At 47.5% G+C, this 24,409-nt stretch overlaps 1 protein-coding gene across 9 annotated transcripts; it reads left to right on the top strand.

The window, feature by feature from the left end:
• The first annotated feature begins 224 nt into the window (after positions 1-224).
• On the top strand, positions 225-24,409 carry LOC109701983 (uncharacterized). Of its 9 annotated transcripts, none has more exons than XM_074058481.1 (7): positions 326-694; positions 5,232-5,455; positions 11,255-11,346; positions 15,312-15,573; positions 17,080-17,206; positions 17,859-17,990; positions 20,252-24,409. In XM_074058481.1, the coding sequence occupies exons 4-7, from the start codon at positions 15,442-15,444 to the stop codon at positions 21,574-21,576; spliced, it is 1,716 nt and encodes a 571-aa protein (XP_073914582.1). In that variant the 5' UTR covers positions 326-694; positions 5,232-5,455; positions 11,255-11,346; positions 15,312-15,441; the 3' UTR covers positions 21,577-24,409. The 9 variants fall into 9 exon arrangements, with proteins under 9 accessions (XP_073914579.1, XP_073914578.1, XP_073914582.1 ...); XM_074058482.1 differs by having other exon boundaries at positions 15,312-16,901; XM_074058478.1 differs by lacking the exon at positions 326-694 and adding an exon at positions 225-312 and having other exon boundaries at positions 5,270-5,455; positions 15,312-17,206.

The raw sequence follows: 24,409 nt of genomic DNA, 5'->3' as shown, positions 1-24,409 counted from the left end.
GAAAATCCTCCCCTTCTGCTCCTGCCACCAGGGCCCTGTCAACTTACAAGTTTTACTGCCGGAGGGAATTTTCACACCCATAGAACTGGAAGCTGAGTGGAAGCAGAGAGCGCATGCAATGCCCCCGCCCATCTGAAGACTACGTTTCCCAGTGGCCCTCGCGCGCGCCGAGGGTGGAAAGCCGCATAGCTGGCGGCGCGGGGCTTTCTGGGAATTGTAGTCCAGAGGGCGTCGCCCTCTGGCGCTAAGACCTGGCTTTATACTCCAGGCGCGCGCTCAGCTCTTGGTGTCCACAGGCTGCAGCGTTGCGCGGTGAGTGCAGCGGGACAGGGCTCGTGGGACTTGTCCCAGGCTGTCTGTGTTTGAGCTGAATGCGTGTGGTTGTGAGAATCGGATTGTGTAAGGTCATGTGTGCCTTTGTATCTGATAATGCGTTGTGTAGCAGGGTCTGATTGTGTGGCTGACCCTCTGCATGGGATGGGGCGTTTGTCGAGTGCCTGCTAGAGCGTATTTGTATGCGTCTGTGCGATTGGGCGAGCGTGACTGGAGGTTGGGGTGTAGCTGCGGGAGCTTGTATGTTCTGGGTCTGTGCGATTGTGGCTCTGTGTATTCCACCGCTTGTCTGCATGAGTGTCTGCCTATCCTTGTGTGCGGATGTGAGTTTGTTCGTCTGCAAGCTGGCCCGGGGGATCAGGTAAGTTTGATCATTTGCATGTACAGGTGGTACCTGGGCATCTCTTGGTCAACCCCAGAGTCACCTTAAGCAAAGTGGCACTGGGCAAGCCACCTCACCCTGCCCAGAGGTCAGCGGCTAGCACCAAACCCTGGCTGATTTCCACCCATCCTGGAAGTCATTCAACAGTTCCTACCCAGACAGAGTGGCTGCGCTGGGAACGTGTGACAGCATGATGGCTGTGGAATGGTGGTGGGGGGACAGAGAGATGAGCCTGCTGGCCCAGGGGTGCAGGGAGCTGCTAAAGACCCCTCTCCTCCCCAAACCCTGTGAGGGACCCAGGCTGCCACCTGAAGCTCTCGGGTGTTTCTTTCTTGTTTTGTTTTTTTGGTGACACTAGGATTTGAACTCAGGGTCTCCTGCTTGCTAAGCAGGCACTCTACCACTTGAGCCCTTTCAGGTTTTTCTGAGCCACAGAGTAACCGAGTCCCTGAGTGTCACAGAGACCAGGAAGAGAGGAGACAGGAGAGTGGGTCCCTTGGAGGATGGGTGGGTGGGAGGGAGGGTCCCTCCAGGACACGAAGCAGAGCAGGGCCTGGTCAGGAGGGTCAGGCCAATGGGGGAGGCTTCCAGGAGGCAACCAGAGGACCCAGCTTATCCTGGTGGGGCATGGAAGGATGAATTTTGAGGGAAGACCTTTGGATAGTTTGGAGGGGGGGAGCATGGAGCTCTGGTGGACGCTCAGGGGACATTTGGAGGATGTGTGACAATTCGTGGATGTGAAGGTTGCTGGGAAAGGGGCTTTGGGACCCTGGCTGTGGTGGGAGTGGGGAACATTACCTGAAAGGGGATGGCACAGGGACAGGTGTCCAGTTAATGCTGGTGTCCACCAGCAGGAGGTCTGCCCATCCCGTTGGGAGTGTGGCTTGGAGTTTCAGGGCATATGCCTGCGATTTCTCATGTGTGGTGTGTGTGCGTGTGCATGCATGTGTGAGCGGGTTTCTTAGTGGTCCCCAGCAGTGTGTGTGTGCAGGCGTGCTTGCATTAATTTGCCCGTGTCCTCAGTCACTATCTGGCCGCTTGTTTCTAACACCTTTGTCTGTCCTGCTGGGTCTTCCCTAAATTAGAAGCTGTATGTTTTCATGGAGGCATGAGGGTCTGCCGGGGGTCTCAATGTCTTTCAAAACATCTGTGAGTCACAGAATGAGCCGCCCAGTAGGTCACTGTGCGTTGGAGTGTGTGTGTGGTGGCCTGTGAGAAGGGTCACCTCCCTCATACAGGGGTACATTGTATGTCTGAGGAAACTGCCCATCCCTGTCCCAACCCCTGTGCTGTCCTGGGAACAGGCCCTCGTGCCTGGGCTGAGGGGGAGAAGCTCTGGGACCTGCAGCATTGATTTGCTTTTGCCTGAAGGCTGGGCATGTGGGGGAGGCTCACCAGGGCAGAGGATGGGCGTGGGAGGCCCCAGTGACCTGCACATAGTGCAGGGAAGATGGGGCCAGAGAGGACAAGGAAACACTTGACCCTCAGCCTCTGACAGCAGGAAGTGGAAGCCAGCAGACACTAAGCCTTGGGCCCGGCTTAATTCCTTGACTTGCATGAAAACATTTAATCATTTAATTCTCATCTTTTTTTTTTTTTTTTGTGGTACTGGGGCTGAACTCAGGATCTACAACTTGAGCCACTCCACCAGCCCTTTTATGTAATGGGATTTTTTTGAGATAGGGTCACACAAACTACTTCTCCAGGCTGACTTTGAACCGTGATCCTCCTGCTCTTTGCCTCCTGAGCGGCTGGGATTACAGGCGTGACCTTCCAGTACCGAGCTAATTCTCATCTTCAGACATTTTTGTTCTCATATTTTAGAGTGAAAAGCTGAAGGTACAGAGAGGTTAATTAACCAACCCACAGCCCAAATTATCAGGGAAAACACAGAGTGCCTGTTTCCATTTGAACTTCAGATAAAGGACAAATTACTGTTTAGTAGTTATCGAACATCATCTGGAATATACCCGTACTGAAAAATAACTTGTATCACAGGTACTGGTGGCTCACGCCTCTAATCCTAACTACCTGGGAGGCTGACATCCGGAGGATCTCAGTTTGTGGCCAGCCCAAGCAAAAAGCTCGAAAGGCACTGTGGGAAACCTAAAAATAAGAGAATCAGAGGATCACAGTCCAGGCCAGCCTGGGAGAAAAACACCACCCTATCTCCAAAATAACTAGAGTTAAAAAGGCAGGAGGTATGGCTCAAGCGTGAAGCCCCAAATTCAAACTCCATTATTGCCAAAAAATAATGACTTAATAAATATTTGAAAAAGTTCTTTTACATAGACATGTCCCAGGCAGTACCGGGGTATAGCTATACTTAATATAGGGTCTGCTGTGAGAATCCCTGTCCCCTCTCCTCCACGCCTGCAGTGATACTCAGGGAGACGCAGGGAGCCCACAGCTGAGTTTTGTTCCCCAACCACCCTTGCCGCTGGCCTGACCTCCTCAGATGATGTGTTCAGAGGTCACCTGGACCACCCATCCATCTTCACAGTGGTCCTAAAAAGAAGTCATTTCACACCCCCACTTGAGAGTTGGGTGTTCCAAGGAAGATGAAGCAGGGTTGTTTGCCCAAGGTTAAGGTGACAGCCTGAATTAGTCTAAACATGCTTTACTACAATGGCACACAAAGGCAAGCTACTTTATAAAGAAAGGAGGTTTAGGCCAGGTGTGGTGGCTCACACCTGTAATCCTAGCTATTTGGGAGGCAAGAAATGGGGAGGATGGCAGTTCAAGTCCAGCCTGAACAAAAAGTTTATGAGACCCCCATCTCAAACAAATGGTTGGGTGTGATGGCTGTCACACCAGCTAAATAGCATAAAAAGGAGAATCAGGTGCATGCTGGGCCAGGTGTAAAGCAAGACCGTATCTCAAAAGTAACCAACACTGGCTCAAGTCTTAGAGCACCTGCCTAGCAAGTGCAAGGCCCTGAGTTCAAACCCTATTAACTCCAAAGAAAGGAAAAGAGGCTTTTTTTGACTCAGTTTGGGAAGCTGAAAGTGCCGACAATATAGTGCAGGCTGTTGGGACAGGATCCCTTGGCTGTATGGCATCGTGGTGGGAAGATGTGTGTCTCAGTGTACTGTTGCTCCCCCTCCTTATAAAGCCACCCACATTCCACCATGGGGACACCACCCTAATGATGTACCCTAATCTGACCACCTCCAGAGGCCCCGTCTTTAAGCACTTAAGGTGGAATCATTGTTCATCCTCAGAAACCATTGAACTAATACTGGGGTCAATCTAAGACTGAGTCTGGGGAAGACCAGGAACAGGACTGGTATTTGAACCTGGGCCTTTTACTTGGGAGTTTCTTGGTTTGAGAACAGGGTCAAAAAGGCAGGGGAATATTTTGGGGGGATGGGGTGGGGGAAGATGTGGGGTTTGAACTCAGGGCTGAGTTTGAACTTAGAGCCACTTGAGCCACAGCTCCAGCCCTTTTCTGCTGTGGTTATTCTGGAAATAGGGTCTTGTTTTATCCCAGGCTGGCTAAATAGGAGTATCATGATACTCCTATTTTAAGCTTCTCACCGTGGCTGGGATGACAGGAGTGTATGCCAGCACTACCAGTTTTTCCTGTTGAGATGGGGTCTCACAAACGTTTTTTGCCCGGGCTGGCCAGAAACCAGGATCCTCCAGATCTCAGCCTCCCTTGGATGACAGACAGCACTGCGGGCACCGGGCTAAAACAGGGGATGTGGGTGCTCACCTACTTTTATCAGGCACGAGCTGTGTTCCAGGCAGCGCAGGTGCATTTGCTTTGCAGGATGACAAGTTCCGCTGCCTGGTCTCCCCATCTTTATATTCACCTTCGCCAACAACCACAGCATCCAAGAGGAGGGCTGGGCGTCTGGCTCCTGTGTAGAGCCGCTGGCAAGCAGGAGGCCCTGAGTTCAAACCCCAGTACCACCAAAAAAAAAAAAAGACAGAGATTTTTTTTCTGGTAGGACTGGGGTTTGAACTCAGGGCTTCACATTTACAAAGCAGGTGCTCTACCACTTGAGCCACACCTCCAGTTCATTTTGCTCTGGTTATTTTGAAGATGGGGGTCTCACTAACTGTTTGCTGAAGCTGGCTTCAAGTTGTGAACCTCCTGATAGCCTCCCAAGTAGCTAGGATTACAGGCATGAGCAACTGGCAACAATTAGCAGAATCCAACTTCTTGGATACAAAGCTCATTGGTCTTGGGGACTGGAGGGAGGAGTTTGTGTCAGCTCATGGGCAGAGGTGGCACTGCAGGCAGGGCTCCTGTCACAGCCTCTATGACACCAAAGATGAGCTTGGTTACAGAAATCCGTCCACAGCTTGCCGAACACCAGGTGTGGGTGAAACAAGTAGGGGTTTCTTGTCCTTCAAACACTGATCTCAGACGAGCTGGCATGGGTTCTCTTCCTCATTTTGTCTGAGTGTGACATTGAGTGACTCATCTTAATATCAGCAACTTTCTTAAAGAGGGACACTCTCCAAGCCCCCAACCCCACCACACCGCTCTCCAAACACTCCACAGATCATCCCTCTGAGCCTCTTGCTGACACTGCTTTGCAGTTGAAGACATGAAGACTTGGGGAGGTGACATCTCCTGCCTGAGGCCACCCAGCTGCTGAGTTCAGGATTCAAACCCAGGACACCTGCTCCAGAGTCCTCACCAATTGATGAACATGATGCTGCAGCCTCTCACCATAAAGGACAAAGGGGCCTCAGAGGTGGACCCTAAGCCCCCAGACCATACAGGTGAGAGACACATAGGGTGGGGGAGTGTGGGCAGGTGGGCAGATCTACGAGGTGTGACGGGAGGCAAGAGTATAGACTGAAGACCCTCCCCATCTCCCCAAATATCTGTCCTCTGGGGTGGGAGGGGTGGGAGACCCACCTGGGTTGGACCTTCCAGGACACTTTGGTCACATGGGAGAGTCCGGTACTGACATGCTTGGGAGCTAGAAGTCATGTAGCTCCTGATTGTGGTCTAGACACCCCGCCTGGTGTGTCCTCACATCCACTTGCCTGGTCAGGGGGCCATGGGGTTCACCCCAGGCTGGAGGTAATGGCAGATGACCTGAGGAGGTAGGGTGTCCAGGTTGGGGTTGCTGCTGGGGGCTTTGTTCAAGGAAGGAATGCTGTTGGGCTTATGGTGATGCCTTCCCTTTTTTTGGCAGCACTGTGGTTTGAACTCAGGGCTTCACACTTGCTAGGCAGAGCCACTCCATAAGTCCTTTTCTGTGATGGGTTTTTTCAAGATTGGGTCCCACAAACTATTTGCCCAGGGCTGGCTTCCAACCCCTATCCTCCTGATCTCTGCCTCCTAAGTAGCTGGGATTACAGGGGTGAGCCATCACAACCAGCTTATTTGCTAGGCTGTGCATGGTAGCACATGTCTGTCCCAGCATCTGGGAGGGGCAGGTAGGAAATGCCAAATTCAAGGACAGCCTAGGCTACATAGTGAGACCCTGTCTCAACAAACAAACAAAAAGCCCGACTTTCTTGATGGCGGCATATCAAAAGCAGGAGCTCTCTTGGGACTGGCTTGCTCATGTTACTCTGAGCCATTTCATCATGTAGACAGCTTCACAAAGCCATTGCTGCCACCAAGACACAGGACCATTGATCCCTCAGCTCAAAGTCCCCCTCCCCTCCTCTGTGTAGTGCCACCCCCTTTCCCACCATCTGTCAGTCACTCGGCTGCACTCCATCTCTGTCACTTTGTCATTTGAAGAGCGTCGTTTCGTGTAAGTTATATGCAGTCTTTCACGGTTCACTTTTCTTCTCACTCTGCTCTTAAGATCTATGGGCTCTAAATGTGTCAACACTCCATTCTTCACTGCTGACTAGTAGTGTTGAAAAGTAAACAAATTTAAATAAAGATCTAATCAGCTCTTATTTTAATTTTTTTACAGTAAACTTTTTTTATTGTTGTGCTGGGCGGGGGCACATTGTGACATTTACAAAAGTTCTTACAGTAGATCAAGGTTGAATTCATCCCTTCCATCACTCTCCTTTATCCACTCTCCCTCCATTCCTGGAATAGTTTCGACAGGTCTCATTTTTCCATTTTCATTCATGAGTGCATAATATTCTACCATATTTACCCTCCTACACCTTTTCCTTACATCCTCTCCCCTCCCACTGGTACCAACCCCCAGACACAACCTGTTTTACCTTCCTGTTCTGCATTTTTGAGGAAAAAGAAAGACATTTTTGTTTGTATAAGACAGCTGCACAATTTCCTTGTGACATTTCCATGTATATATGTATTATAACCCGAATTGGTTCATCTCCTCAATTTTTCTCCTTTCTAGCTTAGTCCCCATCTTATGGTGATTTCAACAGGTTTAAAAATCCTATATTCATTCTTTTTTTTTATTCATATGTGCATACAATGCTTGGGTCACCTATATTCATTCTTGTATAGGAAGAACCGCAACCATATCCACCTTCTAAGTTCCTTCTTTTACCCTCCCCCTCTGGTCTGTGACCTCCCCTTAGCGTGATATGTTTTTCATAACATTGCTGTATTTGTATTAGGTCTATATTCCATATGTGAGAGATCACAGGTGGCTTTTGGCCTTCTGAGCCTGGCTAACTTCACTTAAGATGACATTCTCCAGTTCCATCCATTTACCTGCAAATGACAAAATTCCATTCTTCTTTGTGGCTGAATTTAAAAATCCACTCTTATCAAATCATGAATTGGGCAGCATCTCCTGTAAAGATTTAGGAAGGCAGCTTTATAGGCAGAAAAGGCATGAAGAAAGGAGGACAAAAAGCCACATTTATTCCTTTGGAAGCTCTGTGGTCCAGGTAAATGACCCCCTTCTTCTCCTGGGGGTTTTGGAGGGTCATGGGGGGGTTGGCTCATTTCAAAGTTCCATTTGCTTTTGTGTCACCTAGCACGAGTGTCTCCATGCTGCTGGGCGCAGTGCAGAAACTCCGTGTGAAACAGTGGCCTCCATAAATTTCGTTTGGCAGAGGCATCATGAGACACAGCTGTGCCACAGTTTCCTTCACCCTTTGAGGGGTATTTGGAATGTCCCCAGGTTTTGACCTTAGCCACCAAAGTTGCTCTGAGCATTCACACATAAGCTTGTGTGTGAAGATGCATTTTCATTTCTCTGGGATAAATGCCCAGGACAGTGATCGGTTGCTGGTGACTTGACCAGAAAAAGAAGGGCCAGGTGGTGGTGTCACTTCAAAACTCAAGGAACCACTTTTCCTGAAAATCCTCTGCATGAAAATCAGTCACTGCTGCTCCTGTCTGGGCAGTGTTGTGTGTGCACACACACCTCTCTCCTTGGCCTCTCTACCCACTCCAAACTCTCCCCACAAGGCAAGCCAAAGGATCACATAAAACACAAAGGATCAGCTGGTGTCTGAGCCCAGTGCCATGACCCACATCTGTAATCCTAGCCACCTGGGAGGCTGAGATGGGGAGGATCGCAGTTTAAGGCCAACCCAGGCAAATAGTTCATGAGGTCCCATCTCCAAATTAACTACAGCAAAATGGACTGGAGGAGTGGCTCAAGGGGTGGAGCATCTGCAAGCATGAAGCCCTGAGTTCAAACCTCAGTCCCCCCCCAAAAAAATTCAAATCTGGGCAATTATGCCAAGTGCATGGGGGGATGCAGGAGGCCCTGGACAGCTTGTCCCCAGCTGGCCTGTCCAGCTTCATCACACAGCTGTGCTTGTAGCTCCAGCCACCCTTGCCTCCTTCTTTCCCTTAAATGACCTGCCACAGGACCTTTGCATATGCTGTTCCCTTGCCCCAGAATGCTCTCCCTTCTGACCCTCATTTGGTCATTGCCTTCTCAAAATGAAAGTCAAAGTCAGAGACACCTCTGTTTCTTGTCCTAGCTGGACTGGCACCCAGGCCTTTATTCTCTGCCCGCCCTCACTTATTCTCAGCACAGCATTGATCCTGCTCTCCTGTGTTGATTGAGTCTCTGTTTCTTCTTCTCTATAAAATGTAAGCTTCATGGCAATGGAGGCTTTGTAAACTCCCTGAAATACAAGCTGTGCCGGGCACAGAGTGGAACTCTAAGTCATTTCTGAATAGAAGGAAGACTTCCTGCAGTAACTGTGGCCATGACCGAGGCACAGAAAGGTCAGGTTGTCTAAGATCACACAGTCTACGTGTACCTGGGTATGTGTGTGTACATGAGTGTGCAGGGGTGCACACGCCAGTGTGCATACATTTCTGCGTGAGCATGGGTGGAGGTGCTGCATGAGTGCACACATGCACAGGTGCACATTCGTGTGCACGCATGTGTGTGCACATGCCCTTGGGCTCATGGCTGTGCGTGCGTGACAGCTCTGCTTACAGACCGAGTGGGTCTTTTTTCCAGAGATATAATTTTTAATTAATTTATTTTTTATTGTTGTGCTGGGTGGAGGTACATTGTGGCATTTAAAAAAGTTCTTACAATGTATCAAAAATATCATATTTGAATTCACTCCCTCCATCATTTTCCTTTATCCCTCTCCCCCATTCCTGGAGTAGTTTCACCAGGTCTCATTTTTCCATTTTCACACGTGTGCACAGCATGTGCACCACATTCACCTCCTACACCCTTTCCCCACATTCTCCCCTCCCACTGCTACCAACGCCCAAGCAGGGCACATTCCACCCTCCTGTTTTCTGATTTTGTAAAAGGAAAAAAATGACATTTTTGTTTGTTTAAAATAGCTACACAGGGAGTTTCCTTGTGACATTTCCACGTATGGATGGATCATAACAAGAAGGCGGGTTTTGTTCCTGAACCATCTTCCTACTTGCTCTGATTCAGGGGCACGGGAAGAGTGGACAGAGGAGGGGAGTAGCTTTCTAGATGTTGATCCAAGAGTCAAGATCAAAGCTACAAACAGACCTGTGAAATCTCTGCTTTGTCCTCCTAGTGCTAAAGAAGCATGCATGTGATTTAGCTTAGTCACAAAATCATCTTTGAACAGTTTCAACTGAATGTTTCAATTGGAAATTTTATTGCTCGTTTTAGCTTTGCTGGTTTTGGTGGTGTGCTTGGGTTTGAACTCAGTGCCTTACACTTGCTCACTAAGTGCTCTACCACTTGACCACTCCTCCAGCTCTGACTGGAAAAGTGAAACAGGTGAAAGATGAAGTCTTCGTCTCAGTGCAGGGCGGGGGATTGCGCGGGCCGGTGTATGTCGCCTTCTTTGAAATGATGACCCTAAGATGTGCCCAGTTGCCTGCATGCAAGTTTTATCTAGAACAGTAACAAACAGCAAACCCCGGTTAGTTGACATGCATGTGAAAAAGAACTGAAGTCTGAGATTTACTGGGAAATGCACCCAAAACTAAGATGGATGGATGGATAGATGGTGACAGAGGGGACCGAGCAGGTCTAGTAGAATACCAATGGAAGAACTGGGTGAACTCGTGCACCCTGGGCAATCCCCTCGACTTGTATGTGTGCTGTTACCACTTTCAGAGTCAAGGGCTGGGATGGAGAGGCATAAGAATCACAAATATGCAGAAGACTCTGCAATTAGAACTGAAATTGCCAGCCACAGGCTGTGGTGCACATCTGTAATCCCAGCTACTCAGGAGGTGGAGGTCTAGAGGATCACAGTTCCAGGCCAGCCCAGGAAAGAAGTTTCCAAGACCCCATGTCAACCAGTAGGAAATCTGTATGTGATGGTGCACACCTGTCATTGCAGACACACAGGAACATAAACAGGAGGATTCCAGTCCAGGTTGGCCCCAGAATAAACACAAGACCCTATTCAAAAAACACCTAAACTTGGGATGGTGGAGTGGCTCAAGTGACAGAGCACCTCCCTAGCAAGCGTGAGGCCCTGAGTTCAAACCCCAGTACTACCAAAAAAAAAAATTATAAAACATACCTGGTGGCTCACGCCTGTAATCCTAGCTACATGGAAAGTTGAGGTCAGGAGGATCAAAGTTCAAGGTCAACCCAGGCAAATAGTTCCCAAGACCCCATCTCCAAAATGGATTGGAGGTGTGGCTCAAATGGTAGAGTGCCTGCTTTGCAAGGGAGAAGCCCTGAGTTCAAACTCCTGAGTTCAAACTCCAGTTCCACCAAACAGATGGATGGATAGACAGATAAGATAGATAGATAGATAGAGATGATAGGTAGATAGAAAGACAGGGATTTTTTGTTGCTTGGGGTTTTTTTTCTTTTGCAGTACTGGGGTTTGAACTCAGGGCCTCATGCTCGCCAAGCAGGTGCTCTACCACTTGAGCCATGCTCCCAGTCTTTTTTTTTTTTTCTTTCTGCTTTTTGGTTATTTTTCATGTAAGGTTTGCTTTTTGCCCAGGGTTGGCCTTGCACTAGAATGACAGGTGCACTCCGCCATTCACAGCTTGTTTGTTGAGATGGGGTTTCACTAACTTTTTGCACAGACTGGCCTCAAACCATGGTATTCCCTACCTCAGTCTCCCGAGTAGCTGTGATTACAGGCGTGAGCCACCACGCCTGGCCCACTAAGGTTTTATGAGAGAAAACTCATGGTAGCGCTCACAAGGAAGGATGATCTCACTACTTCTTCCTCCTCTGCCAGCCCTGCCTTCACAGAGTGCGACTCACACACCAGGGGAGTGCTCCCCAAACGAGGTGGGGACGCCGGCCAGACTCCTGCCTGTGCAGATCTCGGTAAGCTGTTTGTCGCTTCCTGTAACCAGAGAACTGCCACATCCCTGCCCTCCTGGACCGGCTCAGACACTGCCCTGGGCTCCCCTTTGCTGCCTTCTTCTCTTCTGTAATCCCTACCTCTCATCGGCACCTCCATCATCGTCCCTGTCCTTGCATCATTTTCTTCAGGGTAGCTACTGCCACCTGGTGGTTAAGTGTGTATTTACGTGTTCATCACAGGCAGGTCCTGCGTCTGTCAGAGAGAACTTCCCGGTTGGCTGTTCACTGATGGACAGTGTGCACTTTATGTACGTGGACAGCGGTGCCACAGCCTACCTGGAAGCCATGTCCCTTCTGATGCTAACACCCCTGGTTTCTCTTTAGGGTCCCTTGTCTTCCAACCACTCCTCCTGTCCTCCTCCAGTCATGCCCAGGGCCCCAAGGTCTGGTTCATGGCTGAGCATGAGACTCAGGCTTGGCCAACGAGAATCAGTACTGGGACTTTTGCTTAGACTCCAGGATTGCTGGACTGTGGGACAGATGCCTCAGTGTGCCCTGTGGCAAATGAGAGGTCAGGGAAGGTGATTGGTATCACCAAGGTAGAACCATGTGGATGGAGGTTCAGCTCGGCACGCCAGACAACAGACAGGCCGTATTTCCTCCTAGCAGCAGCAACACCACTCACATGAGCACAAGTCTCTCTCTCTCTCCTATCCCCCCCTTTCTTCTCTCTCTTTCTCCTCTGTCTCTCTCTCTGTCTCTCTCCTCTCCTCTCCTCTCCCTGTCTCTCTCCCTTCCCCTTCTTCCCCACCCCCGTGTCTCCCTCTTCTCTCTCCTCTCTCTGTCTCTCTCTTTTCATATACACATGTATTTTTTTCTCTTTTTCTGGTGGTACTGGGGTTTGAACTCAGGGCCTTTCACTTGCTAGGCAGACACTCTACCACTTGAGCCACTCCCCCAGTCTTTTTTTCTTTAGTTAAGCAGGTCCAGCCTGAACTGCATCCTATTTATCTTTCCTGTGTACCTGGGATGACAGGTACACACAGCTTTACCGATTGAGATGGGGTCTTCCTAACTTCTTCCCCCAGGCTGACCTGAAACCTCAATCATCCCGATCTCTGCCCCCAGAGTAACTAGATTATAGGTGTCAGCCACCACACCTGGTCATACACATGCATTATTTTCAAAACCATTGATCATAGACTTCACACTTCACAGGACTCACCGCTAAACAAACACTTCACAGATCTCACCCCAGACACTTCAATTGGTGTCTCCTAAGAATAAGATTTTTTTCTGTTTTTTTGTTTCATTGTTTGAGACAGGGTCTTACTCAAACTCACAGTCTCTGCCTCCCATATGCTGGGATTATGGGTGTGCACCACCACACCTGGCAAGAATATTGTCTTATGTAGCTGAAACGCCCTTAATGTTTTTCATTCATTTAAGTTTTTAGATTTTTTTTGGCACTTTTGGGTATCCAATCAGGGCCTTGCATATGCTAGGGAAGCACTCTATCTCTAAGCTGCACCCCAGCCCTACCTTTGTACTTTTAACAACTGTACAGTGCTATTCATCAAACCTGCTCTGAGAGTGCAGTGGCTCACACCTATGACCCTGGTTATATGAAGATCAGGAGGATCAAAGTTCAATACCAATCCAGGCAAAAAAGTTCGTGAGACCCCATCTCAACCAATACGCTGGGTTGGGTGTGGTGACCTGCACCTGTCATCCCAGCTATGTGGGAAGCATAAATAGGAGGATCACAGTTCCAGGATGGAACTAAAGCAAAAAGGGCTGGGGGAGGGCGTGTGTGATCAAGTGATAGAGCTCCTGCCTAGCAAGTGCAAGGCCCTGAGTTCAAACCCCACACCACCAAAAAAAAAACCAACCAAAACCTTACTCTCAACATTCCAGTCTTGCCTATCTGTCATGTTTAGCTTTCTTTCCCCTCCAGTACAGGATCCTGTCTAGGGCCAGGCAGCATTTACTAGTCATGAGAAAGGATCCTAGCATCTGAACGTTCCACAGACTTCTTTACCTTTTATGACAATGACATTTTCAACAACTAGAGTCAGAGCTCTGTTGCATTTTGGCGCTTTTTTTTTGCCATTTTCCTGTAAATTTAGATTCAGGTGATATGTTCCTGCCCAGAGTGTCACACGGGTGATCTGTGTGTCCTGTGGGCCTCAAATTTGGATCTACAAAAGGTGAGTATTCTGTTATCATTGGTGACACTAATTTTGATCCACTTGGTCTGCTTCCCCACCACCAATCCTTTCTAATTTTTCCCCCTTGTAACTGATAAAAAAAAAATCAGTGGGAAGAACTTTTAGATCAAATAGGAGTGGGAAGTATTTTGATTGGTCTGTTGTGCATCACATGATCACCACTGAGCCAATCAACAACTGAAGCATGCAGGACTCTCATGGGCCCAGCCTGGGTCACATGCTCATTCCTGAAGGCAAGGGAAGGGTCTCTTGGAGTAAGACTGTGGTTCACCTGTGGGGGCTGTTTTCCCTCAAGGGGACATTTGGAGATGTCTAGAAATATTTCCAACAACACTGTCACAAGTAGAGGGCCAGTGCTATGGGCAGCTAAAGGATAGAGACCAGGGATGCTGCTGAAGCCCACAGTCACAGCCAGCCCTACCCTTAGGATGGATGGAACCAACTCTAAGTGAGCAGAGGCTGAGAAACCCTGGGCTAGGGAAGGATGACTCTGCAAAGGAAGAGACACAGAGCAGAGACCCAACCCTCCAACCCACAATGCCTCACAGCTGGGAATGCAGCTGGTTTGAATTCTGTCTCAGCCACTACCATCTGTATGATCTTCATTTATTTCCTTAAGCCTTCCATGCCTCGGTTTACTCATCTGTAAAATGGAATTGGCCATAGGATCCCACCTCAGGGGTATTACAATGGTTAAGTGAGTGTGAATTTGTGCATTTCTTAGAACATGCCTGTTTATAGAAGTGCTGTGACATAGATGGTCAGAAATTTATAATACACTTCTAACCCTGGCCTTCTGATGCCTCCTTCTCTTTTTCTTTTTATGTTTCTACCATTCATTAGCCACAGTTTGCAATTTACATAAGGAATCATGGGTTTCTTTGTTCCATAAAATAGATCCAATAACACCACCAAGCTACCTGCTCAGATCCCAGAGGATCAAATGAGCTCAGCTTGCATGCACACAGGGAAATCTGTCACAGCCCTCACCTCACCCCAGCTATAACTGTGACCCCCATGTCATTTCAGCTTGGCCTGGGTTGCCAATGGAGAGACTCACTAAACACCCTCCACGTTCAGACCTCATCACCCTGAGCCTCCTTTTCTCTCTTCTAGCTCTGCACTCAGCTTAGCAGTGCTAGAATTTTCCAAGCAATGTCAGGGAGAAGACCAGCTGTCTGCCCCATTCCTGATCATCATGAGTGAGGCAAGTTACTGAAGCCTTCTCACCTCAGTTTACTCTTTTGTAAATAGAGAAGTGACAACCGAGTCTACTGGAGGGCTATCCATCAGTCATACTCTCCACTGAATAGAACAGCCCTGGTGGAAGTTGCTATGGCTACCGATCCCTCACCAAGTGCCAGCATTGTGGTAGGTGCTTTAATACTGAAAAAGAAGTGACAGTATCATTACAAAGTCAGACAGTTTTAAGAATCAGGCTAAGACAACAGGAGTTAAGTAACAGTTGGTGTGTTTCCAGCTCTTTGTAAGTGATGAGTGTTGTTAATCCATCCTTGCCTTGGCTTAACGTGCCTGATCCTCACCCTTCCCTAAGAGGCAGTCCTATTAGCTAGTCTTCCCATCTTACAGACATGGAAACAGAGGCATGGGAAGTCGCTTGCTCAATAGTCCGGTCCCCAGTCCTCTGGCAAAGGCAGATTTCAAATCCAGGCAGTTGGACCTCAGCCCCACACTATGGGAAGCACACTCCAACCATGGCGCTAACTTTCTTTTCTTCCTTGTCTTCTCTTCAAGCTGTTCCATTTGCTTCGACTTCCACTTCCTTCTGGGTGACTTCCGCTCTGCTCTGCCTCACAGGCTCCTCCTCGTCCTTGGAGACTCAAACATTACCTACTCTTTCAAGTCTTCTGTAGAGTTCCAGAAAATGCACACGTGCCGACGTCACCTCAGCATGTTCTGCCTCCTTCTTCTACCTGCCGTGTCACATGTGATGTCCCTGGGGCTCTGTCCATCTCTCTGCGCCCTGCTCTGCACTGCGAGCCTCCGAAGGGCACAGGTTTGGCTGCTGTCGTGTGAGAATCACAAACACAGCTGCTTGAATAGAATGAAGTTGATTCCCCTCTCGTGTGATAGTCTCTGGGTGAATGTCCAGGGCCAAGCAGTGACAGCCACATGGGCTCTTTTGATCTTTTCACTCTTTATAAGGCTGAGGAGGGTTCACCCATGTACAGTTCACATTCTGGTCCAAAGGGGGGCATGTGGGGAAGGAAGGACATGCTTTGATCCTTCTAAAAGCAAAGATGCACCTATCACTTTTTTTTTGAAGGAGTCTCTCACTCTGTCGCCCAGGCTGGCCTTGATCTTGCAATCCTCCTGCCTCAACCTCCTGAGTGCTGGGATTGCAGGAGTGTACCACCATGCTGGCTGAGACTAATACTTCTGCTTATACCCTCTTGGCTAGAACATAGTCACATGATCATATCTAGCTGCAAAGGATGCTGGAGAATGTAGTCTTTGGCTAGGCAGCCATGCACTCTACTACACCTTCTATTATTATAGCAAAGTAGAATGGATACTTTGTCCACTGCAGCCCTGATCTGTTATCAGGGCTTATCATGCCCAGAACCAAGCCATGAAGAACATATGAATGAATTAAGTGACTCTCCAAGCCTTTGTCTGTCTCCCATTGACTATGACCCCCCCACACACACTTTTTAAACAAATATTTAGAATAGTGAACACTTCTCAAACATTGACCACATGCCCAATCTGAACTAATTTCTTTACCTGCATTTACCTTCTTGATCCTCACAACAACCCCAAGGGGTAAGTACTGTTATTGCCCCTACTTTAGATATTAAAAAAATAGAAACAGATCTTAGATTACATGCCTTATGTCACACAGGTAATAAGTAGCCAAGCTAGGATTCAATTCCAGGAAGTCTGGCTCTTGAGTCTGTGCGCCTAGCCATCATTGGAAACTACCTCTCAGATACAGAAATTGGGAGATCTACAAATAGCCAGACAATGGGTGTGCAAGATCCTCTTCTGGGTGTCGATGCTTCCAACAAACCATAGAATATGCTCGTTCACATCTTCAGTACCACGTGAGCACCTGTAACGTGCATGCTGCTGTTATCTGTTGCCGTGGTAATACTGCATAGTAAGCATTCATAGGACTTCAGAGACACACAGATATAGCTGTTTACGTGGCTCTGCTGACCTTTCTGGACTTATTTCTGTCTCTGGGCATTCTGTACTGGCTTAGATGTGGGACTCCGGGAACTTGGCTCAGCTCTGCATGTCTTTCACACAGGCTAGCTAACCTGGGCATATTCCTTCTCCTGTCAGCAGGAGCTCTGGTGATTATCAAGTATTTTTCAAGTAAGTCCTGTGGCTAAGGCCAGATCCAAATGGGAAGGCAATGCATGGTGACCTGCAAGGGGTGTGGAGGAACTGGAGCCACATTTGCAGAAATCTGAACACATCCCAGACTTTCACCTCCTCTCCTGGACCAGGGGAGAGTAATTCCTGGGCAAATAGGAGTGGGTTTGTGTTACAGGGACGAATGGTCTTCAAAGATGTTGCCCTGTACTTCACCCAGAAGGAGTGGCAGCTTCTGGGACCTTCCCAGAAGGATCTGTACAAGGAGGTCATGCTGGAGAACTACAGGAACCTGGCCTCGCTGGGTAAGGACAACCTCCCCACACCTCAGTTGCTGCTCAAGAGAACTTTGATTCTGACAGGCTGTGAACCTTGCAGAAGGCCTGGATGAGCTCTGCTCTAGGACTGACCTTAGAGGCTGGAGCAATTTGATGATGCTGGCTTCATACTAATACTGGTGCTGTTCACAATCTCAGTAGTGCTGCCAGCCAACCTACAAGTTCAAGTTGTGTTTGTTTGTTTTTATTGAGAAGCTCAAGTTGTTAATTCAGTTGCAGAAGGAAAGATAGAATGAGTTGGTTGATACTGAGTGCCCCCTGCCTCCAACCACACTCTCTCCCACCAATTCCTAACCTCCACTGTGATTGGCTCTAGCTTAAGTCACATTAACACAGCTAAACCAATCCTGATGGCCAATGTGTCCAGGGATGGGTCAATTGGCTGATATGGTCTATGAAGGCAGGCTCAGCTTCCTGGGAACTATTAGGGATTCCATACATAAATTTGAGCTGCTGGGATGGGGAGGTGGGGCAAGATAAAGCTGAGGAGGCAATTGTGTCTATGTTCTGGCTAGCTGTCCTTTGCATCATACTGGTGGCCACCTTATTTCTATGCAAACATTTGGTTTGGAAAGGGATTCTGGGAAGAGGAAAACACTTCTGTCTTTTTGTGGTGCAGGGCATTTGTTTTTCAAACCGAAGTTGATCACCAGTTTAGAGAAAGGAGTTGAACCTTATGTTAAAGACATACCTGTCCCTGGAAATCCCCAGCAAGATGATAAGGGAGTCAGTGGAAGTGACACCTCCACAGGTGAGTCAGAGCAACATTGCTGATGTCTCTGTAGGAAACGCTGTCCAATCCCCCACCATGACTGGGGGCTGGGGCAGAACGGATAAGACCACAGATCAGGTTTCTGTTCAGGAAAGCTTTCCATCCTTCTAGCCTGAGAGATGTATCCACTCATGTTCTCAATTCCCACACCTTCCCCCTCCCATATCCTCTGTATCAGACTTTTAGGATTGCAGGAGACAGAAAGCCTAACTCTAGAGCTTTGGCTGACTCTTCCTTCATTACTTTTTAGTTACTCCTGTCACAGTCTTTTACCTTTTTTCTTTATGTGCATGGGTGAGTGAGTGTCTTAATGTCTGGAACATATTAAAAAGTACATGTCATGTACTTAATTTTTAAGAAATATTATTACTAATCCACAGCTGTCTGCTGACTTAGAAAGACAACAGCACATTTACGAGTCACATAATTACTACCCACCATGTTTTGAGATTTTTTTTTCATTAAGATAATACATGCAATGTATTTTTGGTGTTTTAAGACAGGGTCTCACTATGTAGTTGGAGGCTGGCCTCAAACTCTTGATTCTCCTGACTCAGTCTCCAAATGTTGGGATTACAAATGTACACAACCACACCCAGAAGTTCTTGTTTTCTATACCAGATTCTGATTATACCATCACACAGCCCCCAGTATGACTTCAAGGGAAGGCACAAGCATAGTCAAAGATGTCATCATAGGCTGCTAGAGTAAAGAAATACCATGTGGTTTATAAACAATGTGGAGGTCCAGGTTCAGGGTGTCAGCATGGTCAGGTTCTGGGCAGCATTTCTTTTTGGCTGCAGACTGCTCACTTCTCATTGTATGCTCATAGGGTGGAAAGAGAGCTAGAGAGATCTCTGGTCTCTTATTAGAACAAGAACCCATTCATGATAGCTCCATTCTTAAGACCTAATTCACCTCTCAAGAGCCCCATCTGCTAATAATACCATCATAGTAGAGGTTGGTGTTTTAAAGTATGAGTCTTAGGAAGACTCAAGCCTTCAGTCATTAACAGAAATGTAGTGATGGGAGCCCTCGTAGACTGCTGGAGGAAATGGCAATCAGCAAAACTGCTTAGGAGAAGAGCCTGGTGGTGGTATCCACTAGACTTGCACACATACACACTCAATGTCCCAACAGATCCAGTCCTGGCTGCATACCCAATAGAAATGTGCAAATATGTTCACCAAAAAGTATGCTGCAAGCCAAGCACTGGTGGCTCACACCTTGTAATCCCAGCTACTTAGGGGGCTGAGATTGGAAGGATCATGGTTCCAGGACAGGCAAAAAGCTTTGTGAGACCCTCATCTCAATGGGACAAAACTGGACATGGGGTCCACCTGTCATCCCAGCAATGGTGGGAAGCATAAAAAAGGGGGAATCACCATCCAGGCCCCAAACCTTGGCAAAAAATGAGACCCTATCTCCAAAATAACCAGAGCAAAAAGGGTTGGAGGCATGAATCAAGTAGTAGAGTGCTTGCTCAGCAAGTGCAAAGTCCTGAGATTTTTTTTAAAAAGTATGATATAATGTTCATAGCAACTCTATTCAGAATGCCCCAAACTGAGATCTACCCAAATGCCTATAAATGTAAAATAGTTGAATATATTTTACCATAGTTACACAGTGAGATTCTATTAACAGTGCAAATGAGGGATTGACCCTAACACAAAACATAATGGAAGAATACTCATGTTGACATAACATTGAGTGAAAAAAAGTCAGACACCAAAGGGTATATACTATAGTTACACTTATATGATGTGCAAGATAACCTGTGCTGTCATAAGCCAAGGTCATTGGGTGTGGCAGCCATGCCTGTGATCCCAGGTATTCGGGAGGTGAAGCAGGAGGATCATGGTCCAAGGCCAGCTCCAGGAAAGTTAGTGAGAGAACCCATCTGAAAACCAACTTAAAATAAAGGACTGAGGATGTGACTTGAGTGGCAGAGCACTTTGCTAGCAAGCACCAGGCCCTGAATTAAATTCCCAATACTGCAAAAAAAAAAGTCAGGGGTCATGATTTTCCAAGGAGAAGTCAGTGTTTGGAAGGATATCAAGAGAGTGTTAGGAGTGAGAATGAGGCTGGGCTGCTTGTGTCTGAACCAGTTTGTCAACACTAAGCAAACTTTACACTTCCTATGTGTGTATGTTTATGTATATTATGTTATAATCCAATGAGATATTTCTCATCAAAAACAGAGACATGGAACAGATGTTTACATTCTCAATCTCCTTCAGGGAAGAAGACAAAGCAGAAACTAAAGACACAAATTTTGAAGCCAGGCAGTTCTAAGACTCCACAGGAGGAAAAAGTGCAGAAAATAGTCCAAAGAGATGAACCCCAGAGTGCAAGGTCAGAGAGGGCTTTGGAAAGTAAAAGCAACCCATCTCTGGACAAGCAGAAGTGTGGCCAATGTCTGACCATAGTAGGGTCATGCAAAAAAGTCTTTCTTGGCAAGATAGGCCATGAATCTGTGGTCCTAAGGAGACTTTTGAGTCAAACACCAACAACCACAACACCAAAGAGCACTCCTGGAGGAGAGAATTCCCCAAAGAAAGACATTCATGGAAAAACACAGGATGCTGCAAAACAAAAGAGTGCCCGAAAGGGTAAGAACCACTTCAAATGCAAGGAATGTGGGAAGACCTTCAACCAGACCCTCCACCTCGTGGAACATGAGCGAATTCACACAGGAGAGAAACCCCACAAGTGTGATGAATGTGGGAAATCCTTCAGGCACAGCTCTTATTTCTTCACACACTACCGGATTCACACAGGGGAGAGACCCTACAAGTGCAATGAGTGTGGGAAAGCATTCAACAGCAGCTCCACCCTCCGCAGTCACCAAAGGGTCCACACAGGGGAGACGCCCTTCCGGTGTGACGAGTGTGGAAAGACCTTCAAACAAAGCACAAAGCTGGCACGCCATCGCCGGGTGCACACAGGGGAGAAGCCCCACAAGTGTGGGGAGTGTGGGAAGTGCTTCAGCCGCAGGTCGTCTCTGAGGGAACACAAAAGAATCCACACAGGAGAGAAGCCTTACTGCTGCCGTGTGTGTGGAAAAACATTCAGAGTCAACTCCCATCTTGCAGAACATCAGAGGCTCCATCAAGAGAAAAGGCCTCACCGGTGTGAAGAGTGTGGGAAGTACTTACGAAATGCCTCTCACCTGTCAGAACACAAGCGAATTCATGCACCAGGGACCCGAGAGGAATGCCCAGAATGTGGGAAAGCCTTCCCCAGCAAGGAGACCCTCCTTAAGCATCAGAAGAACCATGAAGAAGACACCAAGCACCTGTGTCAGGGATGTGGGAAATCCTTCAGGTGTAAGTCAAGCATCCAGAGACATCAGAGGCTGCATGCTGGGGAGAAACCTTTCATGTGCACTGAGTGTGGGAAAGGGTTTACTGACAGGACCACCCTGAATAATCACCGCAAAATCCACTCTGAAGACAGGCCTGATCCATGCAGCCAGTGTGGGAGAGCCTTCAGACACCTGGCTACCCTGATGCTCCACCAGGAGATGCATGCTAAAAAGGGAAAGCCCCGTCCTGCTGTGTGAAAGAGTCTTTAGCCAGGACTCACACCTTGGTAGCCACCAGAGAAGTCAAAATGAGGAAGACTATGAAAAGTGGATATGCCCTTCATTTCTGAAAGTGTCTTTCTAGTTGACCAGTAGTTCTCAATGGAGGAGTGATTTTTATACTTCACCAACCTGAAACATTTGTGCAATATGAGGAGACATTTTTGGTGCTACTGGCAGTTGGCATCTATGGATAGAGGCCAAGGATGACAACAAACGTCCTACAAAGGTAGACCCCTTCATCTTCCAACAACAAAGAATGACCTTCCTGACTCAAGTAAAAATCCTGTGGGTAATTAAATTCAAGAAAGAATTCAGGTAGAGTTTTCTGTAGCTGCTAAGCTGTGGCTACTTAAATAAATGCAATGTCACAGTTGTATCAACCACTCAGCCCCTCAGTGGCCACTTGGGCAGTGGCTACTGTAGGGACCATCAGTGACAGAAAACACTTTCAACATCATAGAAGGTTCAATTTACTCATGTAGACCTCAGTTATCAGAATTATACACACCGTAGCCCCAAGAAAGTGAGAAAACGGGGCAGTTTTGAGACACTGAATTTGAACTGTTTTTGCAGCCAAATGGAGCATTTTCTAAGCTTTTTGAGTGTTTTGGACCCATGATATTTGGGGTGCTTTCAGGTATTGAATTGGGTAATTTCCCATTCACAGGATACCTCCCTCCTACCTGGGTCAGAGGACCAGTAGATCACTGATAATGTTACTGATAATGGTGAACACTTATTGAGCCCTTTTTACCTGTCAAACATGGTGCTGACCTAATCTCCTCCAGAGTCCTAGGAAATAAGAACTATTACAATCTCCAATTTTTAGGTGAGAAAACCAAGGCTTTTGAGAACTTTTACTTTAAAAAAAAACCCGTATTATCATTCCCAAATTTGCACATAAAGCAAGACTGTTGAAAATTTTATATTACACTTTTTCCAATAATATGCTTTGAATTTTTACAAAATGTGCCTTCATATATATGTAGTTGCATTTCTGTCTCACTGGCCTTGAGGGCAGAGAGCAGCTTGGGTTTAGGGCAACAGGAGATGACACAAAAGTGACCAAGTCAGGAAGTGGAAGTGAGCAGACTGGGTGTGGGTCAGCCACACTCTCTGTTTGCAGAAAGTTTCTGGTGCTTATGAACTTTTACAGATGGTCTGTGGTTGCTTTTGGACAATAAGTTTTTTAAGACTGAGGTCTTATGGGCCACAAAACTGAAACTGTTTGCTCTATGACCCTTGATTGAAAACGCTGGGTAACCACCTTCTGAATGAATGAGGGAAGAAATGGTCAGGAAATGGAAAAGCCATCAACAAGTGGAGGCCCTGGAAGTCTGTGCAGGCAACACAGTGTAAGTGGCATGGCTGGTGTAGCGATCCTATACACCACACCTGTGTGTGTTCACACGTGCTTTGTGACCATGTGTGCACATTGATCACGAGTTTCACTGCTTATATTTACTAAGTAAGGTTCCAGTGCTGTCCCACTTAAAAATGCCCTTTGCAACCTTCTAAATCAATTCCCTTGATCATCACGGGATGCCATCCATGTTTTGAAAAGCCCTGGGCAGTGGCTGGACAATAGATAACACAGTCAGAACCTACCTCTGTGCCCTTTTTGCTGACCCTCATGGTGGGTTATTGGAGGACTTGTCAGGAGACAGAAGGTGGAAAGTCCCATGATGCTGAGCCTGTAGCTGTGCACTTGGGAGTCAGAGGGAGGCACTAAATCTGGGCTCTACTCCTCTGCCATCTTCAGAACATCTCCTTCCATCCTTTCTTGGCTCTGGGAGGACTAAAAGGTTCACAGGTGTCTTCAGGTGAGCATGGCGAGGCCATGCCTGAAGCTATCCAAGGACTCTGTTGGGCACCATCTCTGGGAATGACCTCAGAAGTAGGGCTAGGATGGCGTTTTGAGGGGAGCACATAGTGACTATATATGACAGGTTTGTTTTGTTGTGTTTGTTATTTTCATCTGTGAAACATTTGTGTGTGGTGGGGCGGGGGATTGGGAATGGTGCATGGAGGTTCTTCCACTAGCATAAGGGCCAAATGTGACTGTATATGCTCACCAATTTGAGTTGAAATTCCTAAAAGTACATCTCGCAGTAGCTGAAGTGAAACAAACCACCCAAAGAAATTACAGACACATGCACCTCAAAGGCTCCAGGCTTGAAGGAGCTGTGGTAGGGCTGCAGACCCCAGAGCCTAGAATGGAGGGCTTCACGCAGACAAGACTTCTTCATATTCTCGTACTTTTGGAGCTCTGTGCATGTCTTCATTCTTCTTTCAACAAACAGGAGACTTCTCTGTGATGGGGAAACATGGCCATCAGGTGCCTTGACTTCCCAATCTTAGGGGAAAGAAAGTTCCTTTCTCCCAGAATCAGTCCTCAACGGAGGACCCCAATGACATTGTTGTGACTGAGGTGGGATTGGGGAGCTTCTTTGTCCTTTTTGTCCTGGAGTGATTCAAATAAGCACATACCACCTTTGTTTTGTTTTGCTTTTTTGAGATTGTTCTTGCTATGTAGCCCACCCTGGCCTTAAACTCATGATCCTGCTGACTCAGCTTCTCCAGTGCTGAGATTATTGGCATATGTCACCACTTCCAGCTCACTTTTGTAGTCTTCTAAAGAGGTTAGACTCTTGGGGGGGTGGTGCTCAGAAGAGGACCCATCTCCGAGGGACAGTTGCAAGATCCCAGAGATATTACCATCAATTCAGGAAGCTGGAGGTCACCTGGAGGAAGAGGCCACCCGGTTCTCACCCCCTAATAATAATAAAACTGGTGCTAGCATATTCAA

This window comes from Castor canadensis, chromosome 16, assembly GCF_047511655.1.
Source record: "Castor canadensis chromosome 16, mCasCan1.hap1v2, whole genome shotgun sequence".
Lineage (NCBI taxonomy): Eukaryota > Metazoa > Chordata > Mammalia > Rodentia > Castoridae > Castor > Castor canadensis.
Note: the sequence above shows the minus strand (reverse complement) of the source record. Positions and strands in the feature narration are given on the sequence as shown.